Source organism: Trichoderma aggressivum (genome assembly GCF_033847375.1).
Source record: "Trichoderma aggressivum f. europaeum strain CBS 100526 chromosome Unknown scaffold_047, whole genome shotgun sequence".
NCBI lineage: Eukaryota > Fungi > Ascomycota > Sordariomycetes > Hypocreales > Hypocreaceae > Trichoderma > Trichoderma aggressivum.
Genome location: NW_026946413.1, coordinates 241,040 through 250,631, shown reverse-complemented (window position 1 = coordinate 250,631; position 9,592 = coordinate 241,040). Strand labels below are relative to the sequence as shown.

The window sequence follows — 9,592 nt, the reverse complement described above, 5'->3', positions numbered from 1 at the left end:
CCCCCCCCCCCCCCCCCCCCCCCCCCCCCCCCCCCCCCCCCCCCCCCCCCCCCCCCCCCCCCCCCCCCCCCCCCACACACGACTCTTCTCTCATCCTTTCACCTTAATCTGTGATGTTAATCTCTTGTTTCTTTATAGGACGTGAGCCGTACCCCGGAGGCGGAATCTACTGCGCCAGCAAAGCCGCCGTCCGAAGCTTCACGGATAGCTTGAGAAAGGAGCTTATCGCCACTCGAATCAGGGTCATCGAGGTTGACCCTGGCCAGGTTGAAACGGTAAGGCAGCTCGAGGTACCAAAATCAAGCTTGCACATTTGCTTACAGCTGCCACTAGGAATTTTCCGTTGTTCGTTTCTACGGTGACAAGGCCAAAGCCGATGCTGTCTATGCGTAAGATCTCACCCGTTCTCTGCCGTTCGGATTATATCATCACTTTATTATATGGGCACTGACACACACCACCAGTGGCTGCGACCCCCTCACTCCTGAAGACATTGCTGAGGTCATTGTCTTCGCCGCCACCAGACGCGAGAATGTCGTCGTCGCTGAGTCTCTGCTCTACCCCAACCACCAGGTATGTACCTCTCGTTTTCTCGATTCCTGCTTGACGCTTGCTGATTACTGCCGGGCGAAAAGGCATCTGCTCTTATCATGCATCGCCGACCAACTTAGATAAAACGAGTGTATAGACATATGGGCACATCGATATAAGGTAAAATATGCACATTCAGTAGATTAAAAATAAATGAAAGTATCTTAAACATCTGGCAACTATATTGGATTTGTAAAACTGCAAATTTCTATGTGTCTGCATTGAAATGTTCGAAAATTTCTCTTGCCCCTGACCCACGGACCAGCCGAAACTGGAAAAGAATCAGGGGCCTTCTAAGAACGAAAATTTGATCTACCAACGTTCCGTTAAGAATCCATTCTGAGATGAATCGGACTCTTGCTGCCACAAGGACAGCACCGCTGGGTTGTGTTTGTTGAGACACACGAGATAATGGGTAAAACCTTCACATGCCTGGAGAAGGGGCAATCTTCTACGAGACTCGTCGTTATTCATCAATTGACTGACCTTGTTCATACAAAGCATGAATCCGTTTTTTTTGTTTCTCTTTCCTTTCCTCAATCCAAAGACGCCACGCTAAAACAAAATGAAACAACTGGAGGGACCCGTCCAGCCAGGCCATGAATAGTCTTGAAAAGAGGCGGCAAATCGTCTTCAGCTTACACGTTGCAATCAACGTCCTTCCATTATTCAATCTCCGATATGTTGAAACAGGGGAGAAATGGACTCGCCATAATGATTTCGGCGGATGGCTTCAGACAGGAGAAATGAGAGATCCAAAATGACCAGCTTACTCGAGTTTCTCACTCGTTCCTCATTGATGGGAAAGCTGTTGGTAACAACAATGGTGTCGATGCACTCGCATGCTTGCAGTTGCTCCAGACAGTCTCCGCCAAAGACACCATGGGTAGCAATGCAGTACACCTTCTTAGCCAAGCCCTTCTTAACCACGGTCTCAGCCGCAGCGATCCATGACCCTGGCTTGTCAATCATGTCATCGACTATGAAGACGGTGCGATTTCTCACATCTCCCACCAGTGTGATCATGTGCTCTGCCCTGGGATCCTCAAAAGCATTGTCTTCCTCGTCGGAGCTGCTTTCGCCGTTGGCGCCACCGGCCAGCGACTGACGATCGGGCGCAAAGAATGATGAAGCATGAGACATGGTCATCGGATCATCGCCCTGCACGCTGTTACCCGCCGTAGATCGTCCTGGAGATGGGAAGTCATCCTCGACAATGTGACCTTGAATCAGCCGGCCGTGAATGACTTCTTGGGCACGACGATCATCATAGTCAGAGTCGAGCTGCACAGCGCTCTTTCGCCGTGTTGCGGGTTGAGCTACTGCAACAGGATCAGCAAGATTCGTCGCACTTGTCGACAAATCGCTAGACCGAATAGGCGAACCTTGCGAGTCGGTTACGACTCTAGTACTCCTAACGGGGGTCCTTGCTCTATCGTGACTTGGGGCGGGCTTGTCAAGCCGACTTTCGCTCTGCGCCGACTCCCCGATTTCAGACCGCCGATCAAGCCCATCAAGATGGTTCATGATCAAGCTGCCCGTCATGGTTGTCCCGCGTCTCCTTTCGGTGGTGACCAGCCCAAAATTCAGCTTGAGAGCATCTGCGAGTGACGTAACTCGCTTTGTTCCTCCTGGGTTTTTGGACACCACCACAGCCTCTCGCCAGTTTGGAACATTTCGCTTGATCCATTTGGCAATGATGGGTTCAGCGTGGAGGTTGTCGACGGGACACCTGAAGAAGCCTTGCATCTGCGAGGCATGAAGGTCCACGGTGATGACGTGCTTGACTCCAGCAACGCCGAGCAAGTTGGCCAGCATCCTTGCGGTAATAGCCCCTCTAGGAGACTTCTTCTTGGACTGTCGGCTGTAGGGGAAGTACGGGAGCACAGCTGCGAAACAACGTCAGCAATGTTCCACAGCAGAGCCGGTGCCCGTTGAGCGAACCTGTGACCTTGTTGGCAGAGCCACCCTTGCAAGCAGAGATCATGATGAGCAACTCCATGATGGAGTCGTTGATTCTGGGACTCCCAGACTGGACGACGAAGACATCCTTCTCTCGGACGCTTGTTAGGATCCGGACACTTGTCTCGCCCTTGGGAGTCAGTTAGTATACTGCCAAGGCCGACAGTCAAGGAACAAGAAACGGCAACGAAGAGCTACAGGGAGCTCACATTGGAGAACTGGGTCAGCTCCGCTTGGGCAGGAGTCATGCCCAAGTTCTCACATATTTGGCCTGTGAGAGCTGGGCATGAGTTGCCGGCGAAAATGAGCGTGTTGCGCATTGCGACCGACCCTTGGGGAGAGAAGGGGAAAAAAAGTTTGAAAGAAAAAGTTGGGTGAGACGAGGAGCTTTTTTTTTTCTTTCTCTAGGCGTGGGGCCCAGGCAATGATACTGTGTGGATTGCACGTGAGGCTACGGTGCAATCTACTGTTGCGCCAATATCATTGGTTCAATGTTCTTTTGATGGACCGTCAATCGTTTAGATGTTGCAGCCTCCCACACAACAACACAGTGCGATTTGGGCACAGATCACCATGGCGGGGCGACTCAGCTGCAGCAAGTGAATCATGTCTGATTATCGCGAGCTTTATCATTATGCGGGCATGCATTGGCTTTCCGATTGACCAACCACCAGTTCCACAAAAACATGTTGCCGCCGATGTAATTTCTGGAAAGATATTAATGACTACCTACCAAGTATCCCATATTAAGGGTCCAGCATCTTCCTGAATTGATGAGATTTGGTCGGCATGGGGATTCCTCATCTGATTACCACCCTGGAGAACTATGCCTCCCACGAAATTCTCCAGCATCAAGTGGTGGTCATTGATGGCCCAGCATTAGCCTATCATATTCTTCATCTCTGCCGATTTCAAGGGGCCATTCAGCCGTCATATGGCCTTCTCAGTCGACTCGTCATTGAGTGGTTGGATCGTCTGGAAGATCAGCGAGTGACCATGTCAGCTTCTTCCCAAATCGAGAAAGTAGCAAGTTAAGATGATAGCTAACGCTGCAACAGTCGAGCCATATACTTCGATGGCTATCTGCCAGAGTCCAAGCAGCCTGTCCGCATGGAGAGGGTGATGAAACTAACTTCCCGGCTCAACTTATTCTACTCTTCAAATTCCATGGCTTGTCCTCGCAAGCATGTGGTTCCCACAAATGATATATATCTGGATGCAAACCGCCCAGGAAGATTCACCGACAAAACCTCCATGGACCCGGGCTTTCTTGTGCCCGCAATCATTGATGCTATCCGGGGTAGTCCTCGATACCGAGGGAAATGCTTCGTTATTCCTGGAGAGGCGGACGGCTACTGCGCTTCAGACGTTGCGAAGCATGGTGGCACAATCTTGACTTCAGACTCGGATCTACTTGCTCATGATCTTGGCAATGGCAAAGTTGTCTTCTTCCGGGATGTCCATGAGAATGCTAACTCAATGTTGGCTTGCACGGTGTATACCCCTCGTGAGATATACACGAAAATAGGGCTGTCAAAGTCCGTGGAAGCCTGTCGCTTGGGGTATGAACGGCTGCGTTCCCCCAACGCAACGCTTCCCATGCTGCTAAAGGCCTGCTCGAAACCTATAGCAGATGCTCTGGACTATGATCATTTTCGTCAACAGTATGTCCACCACGAAAGCGCCCCAGTACCGCACTTGGTGGGCGGTAGCTTGCTCCCATTGAGCGCCCTTGATCCCAGAGTGTCAGAACTGCTCCTCCAGATTGGGCAGGCGCCTAAAGTCAAGAACGCCCGAGTGAAGGCCAAGATCTTTCTCCCATCCTTGTTCGAAAATCCCACAAAAGGCACGTCATGGGACGCAAGCGCGCATGCCCGGACGTTGGCCTACACGGTGGCGTGCCGCTATCTTCAATGCCGCTGCTCTATATCAGTTGAGGAATACAGAAGAGTGCAGAACATCAACCAAAAGGGACGAGAAATCTCGCTGCTATCCAGCGATGAGGCGAATATAGCGGCTAGTGAGCTGCTGGAGCTTTTGAGACGAGTAAGGGAAACAAATATAGCACAGCAGTATCGATGGGTCCTGCTGTGCGTGGTACTGGATGCTATAGAATGCAACCAGCAAGGCAAGAATTCACATGCACTAATCACGATTCAACAAAGTGGTGGCAGCTTGGCTGTTGCTGGGGATAAAACTTCTTGGGATGTAATTCACTTTAGCGCACACATTCAAGCCGGGCTGTATTCGCTCCGCATATTGAGCCAAGTGCTATCTTCTGTAATCGTCGATACCAACAGCACAGATGAGTTCACGCTCAACCTCATCCAAATTGTCGAAATTTTATCGGAGCTCCCTCCTCTCAGCGGATTTCCAAATGTTTGTTTGCTATCTGATTTCTTGAAGACATCAAAAGAACATCAGATATTGAACGTTCTATCAGAGTTTATAACTTTTGAGCCAGCACCATATCAGGGGGGAAATTCTCGTCCGAAATCAGAGGACAAAAAGCCCAGCAAGCGGGGAGGCAAGTCGCAAGGTATAAGCAAGAAGACGAACAAGAAGTCAAATAATTCTAGTGCAAACAGAGGAAACATGTTCAATGCCCTCTCCATAGATACATGAATACCTGTACTAGATCTGATCCCCTTTTCGCATTCGTCTAGGAGGTGTGTATGCTACCTATGTTCCCATCATGAATCGACAAGAGCATCAATCAGCCATCGTATAGAATATCCTCTAGAAAGGTTCTTCTACCCTCGGGGGCTGAATGGGCACTATCAAAAGTAGGGATGATCAATAGAACTGGCAGATATCAATTTGCAGCCCAGTTATAAGAGGAGATACTATGTATTCAGCAACCCGAGTTGGCCATCCAGCATTCCGTGTCTTAATCTTAAAGCTGCTGATAACACCAGCTGCTAGGAAAATATAACTTAAGTAGGAGATAGTAAAAGGAAGTAGGAAATATTGAAAGGAAGTAGGAGAGATTAAAAGAAAGTAGCAGATACTAGAAGAAAACGGAGATATAAGAAGATGATAGAAGTAGCAGCAGAGAGAATATAGTAACAGCAGCAGATATCTAAGGGTTCTATTTTCTTATAGGCACTTCGGTAAATAAGAACGGTGCCTAGTAGTTAATTAAAGGCTTTCCAGTTCGTTTTCTTACACTCAAGTTCCACACAGTCGCTAGGGAGCTGGATAGCTGCTTGGGGAAAAAAAAAAAAATCTTCTATTGATCAGGGTTTTTTTTTATACTGGAACAGGTTCATGTATATCTGCAAGTAATTGCAGAAGTGCAATAGGGGCCTCCTTTTCGTCTTCAACGTCCTGCAACAGATTCTCTTGAGCAATGTTCCCATTCCCGGCGCCGCGAAGTATCCTCCAAGCTCGGCGGAACTCATTGCGGATCGAGACGATGCCATTGTGTGTCACCGTTCGTGCCACATTGTGATCTATTTCGAATGGATCTTCAATGGCAAAGAGGTATCGAAGTCGGATCTCTTTGACCTCCCCATTCTTGGCAGCCTGTGGAGACGCCGGAGGTTGAGTATCCGGGCGTGGAGGTGCATGAGGTGCGTGAGGAATATCGGCCTCTGTCTTCTGGACTTCATATACAGTCTTTGCCCCCGTCCAGCCCTTTTCTTGCTTTGTCAGAATGCCCCCATGAGTTCGCAAACTAATGACATTGCGGCCCCAATCAAACCCTCTACTGAGACCATTGCCCATCATGCCGGTTTGAGCAAAATACTCGAAAAATCCTCTGAGTAAATGCCCCACGCTTTCAGTGTTCCCGTTGAGCTGACTTTGGGATGCCAGTCTGATGATTTCTTCCTCGTTTCTCCAAAATTGGATATTGTAGCCTCGACAGCTTATCGTGGTCTGTATCTCGGCCGGAGTCAAGTTGTTGGGAGGCGCTGGCGCGAGCTGTTGGAGATTGGGGCACACGAAGGGCTGCGCAACATTGACGAGATAATGCAGTACCATCAGCACGTAACCATAGCTACTCAAAGTCCCACGATATCCAGAGTTGATGCCGCGCATTTTCGCCCAGTGCTTGACAAATAGGATCATGGGTCGGACTCTCGGGTCAGTATGCGAGTAGCAGCGTAGCAAGAGGGTGTTCTGGAGAGCCAGGTGGGCGGAAAAGTTGATGTCGCATTGTACCCCAACGTCGGATTTGGGAAACTCGAGCGGATCTCGTTGCCTCTGACCAGATTGATTTGGTGCCATTGTATGGGGATCAGTAAGGGTCTTGATCTTATCGAAATCTGAAGAGAACTCGGCGGGGATTGATACGACATAATATGACAACCCAGGCGCCATCATTCTCTTCTCGAGGGGCTGCCGCAGTATTTCAATATAGCGCTTGATAGCAGGTACGACGGAAGCGTCGTATAGGTTGTTTTCAATAGCTCTCTCAAATTCATTGGCCAGATGAATACTTTTATGGCGACATCCCACCGCTTGAATCGTTGCCTGTTCCGGGAATTGTTCGAGATAACCGCTCAGTTGATCTCGTATCTCTTCGCGAAATACCCCAACAACATATCGGCTGGTTATGGTTGATTGAGGTGCACATACAGAGCTTCCTAAACTGTTTACGATGCTCCTTATCCTGGTGTAATATTGCGAAGGTGTCTCTTGTTGATCTTGCTCAAACATCAATAGTTGCACGGAGGGAATTTTCTTGAGCTTCTCGAGGGCCAACTGAAGTTCTCTGTTGTATGTGACCGGTTCGATATCTGGTAGTGACCTAAGTTGCAGAGATTCCCATTGCCTTATGACTTTGTCATCCTCAGGCTGTCTTAGAGGGAGCCCCTCGCGCCATGATTTCCATCGGCGTAGTATGTTTTCTCCCTCTACTTGCATAAATACCCCAAAAAGGGAGCGATGGTCGAGTGAATTTGAACGGGCATTCGCTGCAGCGATGGAAGGAAGTCTGGCAACATGATCCCGCAAAGAATCGTCCGCTAGCCCCTGGACAAATGCGTAACAGACACGGTTTAGAATGTCCCAGTCGGCTGCCGTGAAATCTTTGGAGTTTGAAGCAGTAATGTCGTAGCCACCAGCTCTCCTTAAAATGCGCTTGGCCAGACCATAATAGGAATCCAGTGAGTTTTTAGGGCCTTGTTGAAGTCGAAATCGCTGTGGTTCAGTAGAGTCCTTGCAGAGTATCTCAAATTCACCCAACGAATCTGAACCAGCCTCGGCGCCTCCGCTTTGTTCGTGATCTTCATCTTCGCCTCTAACAGAGCCGTCATTGTCAGGCTCTATTTCAGCAGCTCCGGATTGGGTCTCTTTATCGATGCCACGCTCCCATTTCTCTCGCGCTTCCAATAGACCTTTAAAGAGGTCTTCCGGAGGGAGCTCACATATCTTGATAATCGGGACTCTCGTGCGACTTAGAAGCCTGGCACCAAGCCCTGCTTCCAGGAATGCCTTTTCGATTAGTCGAGGTATAGGGGATCCGGGAGCATCAGGTGGAATCTTGGACAGAGGCGATATCAAGCCGAGGTCCAAGTCAGAGGCCTTTGTAGCAAAGCCAGAAGACAAGCTGCCAAAACACTTCAGTTCCACAGAGAAAGGGGGGATCCTGTTCACATCCTGTTGTTCTTCATACTGGCTAATGACTTCGCGACAGATATGCTCTATACGTTGACGAAAAGCCTCCTTTTCAGCTATTTCGGACCTGTCGATTTCGGAGTGAGCCAAAACTTGATGGCATAACATGTCCAGCAGACGAGCCTGACTCGCGATTTCTTCAGGCCTGATGGAGCGATGTTGATAATGGAACGACCCTGTGCTCTGGTGATGTCCACTGTGAGACGAGGCTGCGTTGTATTGTCTCATTGTCGATGGATTCTGGTACTGAGGCCTATTCGCAGGTGCCTGTGGAGGACCATTCCACGAGTTCCGTGAACGAGGAAAGTCCGAGGATCTCGGGCCTGAGGTTGAACGAGACTGCGGCGGAGGCCATTGGACAGGAGCCCTAGTCGGGGGCTGCTGCTGTCGAGGCTCGGGAGCAACTGTGAAGGGTTGAGACATTTGACGTCGTTGAGCTTGATTTGGGCGTCTTCTTGACGACGTGGACGGAGTGACTGCTGGGTTGGTGTTTTGGTTGGCATTGGCATCGGCATTGGCATTGGCATTGGCATTGGCGTTTGTAAGAATCATATTTCGCAATTGACCCTCAAGCCCTAGGGCCGAGCCATCGCCCTCGACACCACGTTCTCGTTGATAAGGGAGCATCTTGTTCAATGAATGGATATGTGTGAAAATTGAAGCAGTGGCGAGCTTTCAGCAATTTAAAAACTTTGGTATCTTATCTTTACAACTGACATCCTCAGTACCGCAGGATAGCTCCAATCTTCTGATATGTAAGTTTTAAAGCACCTGATAAGAGAGAGGGGAAGCGAGACAAACAGGTACCAAGTTGGTACACAAAGCTATTTTCGAAGCAGGAAATTCAAGAAACAGATACCACGAAGTTACTTTGGAGAAGCGGAGCTGGAAGATGCCCGCAAGCTGTTAGTGCAACGCTGCCAGCGCTTAGTCTTAGCAGGTACCGTCGGCCAAGGTACAAAGGATCGGCCTCAGCTGCTGCATGACACAGGCCCGCTATAATATGGACGGCATTGAGCTGGGACCGACCTAGCAAGGTATCCGTACCAAGGTAGCTCTGGCAGTTCTCATATTTGAAGCATTGATGCAGTAAAATTTACTGGAAGGTACTAGAGAAATATAGCTATGGTAGAAGATTTAAAGAAATATAGCTGCGATAGCAGATATCAGAGGAATACAGCTGTAGTAGTAGATTCCAGAAGTGAGTACTACTGAGGTAGCGATACTGGCAAAAGTGCCAAGGGGCCTGTAATTGACGAAGAGCCTCCAGGTTGCCTTTGTATCTTGTTCCATCACTTGAACTCTACTCAATCCCCGGGGTGATAAACACTACCTACTAAGTACTAAACTACCTGTTCCATTCAATGTTTATTTTTGGGCGTTTTCTTCAACTCTACCTGTACTTTCGTAGTAT

At 49.2% G+C, this 9,592-nt stretch overlaps 4 protein-coding genes across 4 annotated transcripts in view; 2 read left to right on the top strand and 2 right to left on the bottom strand.

The window, feature by feature from the left end:
* Triagg1_8991 (uncharacterized protein) overlaps nt 1-671 on the top strand; it is a gene marked incomplete at both ends in the record, with an annotated part of 1,355 nt that extends 684 nt beyond the window's left edge. The window contains 4 exons of the mRNA XM_062903898.1: nt 139-275; nt 334-389; nt 465-573; nt 636-671. Of these exons, the coding sequence (XP_062752113.1) occupies nt 139-275; nt 334-389; nt 465-573; nt 636-671 (338 nt within the window). The remainder of the gene's footprint in view (nt 1-138; nt 276-333; nt 390-464; nt 574-635) is intronic.
* Nucleotides 672-1,260: 589 nt separating this feature from the next.
* On the bottom strand, nt 1,261-2,873 carry Triagg1_8990 (uncharacterized protein; the record flags this gene model as incomplete). The annotated part of the gene is made up of 3 exons (XM_062903897.1): nt 1,261-2,480; nt 2,536-2,683; nt 2,763-2,873. The coding sequence occupies 3 exons, from the start codon at nt 2,871-2,873 to the stop codon at nt 1,261-1,263; spliced, it is 1,479 nt and encodes a 492-aa protein (XP_062752112.1).
* A 469-nt stretch (nt 2,874-3,342) lies between these two features.
* Nucleotides 3,343-5,178, top strand: Triagg1_8989 (uncharacterized protein; the record flags this gene model as incomplete). Its single annotated transcript, XM_062903896.1, has 2 exons — nt 3,343-3,551; nt 3,612-5,178. The coding sequence occupies 2 exons, from the start codon at nt 3,343-3,345 to the stop codon at nt 5,176-5,178; spliced, it is 1,776 nt and encodes a 591-aa protein (XP_062752111.1).
* Nucleotides 5,179-5,805: 627 nt separating this feature from the next.
* On the bottom strand, nt 5,806-8,805 carry Triagg1_8988 (uncharacterized protein; the record flags this gene model as incomplete). Its single annotated transcript, XM_062903895.1, has 1 exon — nt 5,806-8,805. One exon carries the CDS (start codon nt 8,803-8,805, stop codon nt 5,806-5,808), a length of 3,000 nt encoding a protein of 999 aa, XP_062752110.1.
* Nucleotides 8,806-9,592: the final 787 nt, after the last annotated feature.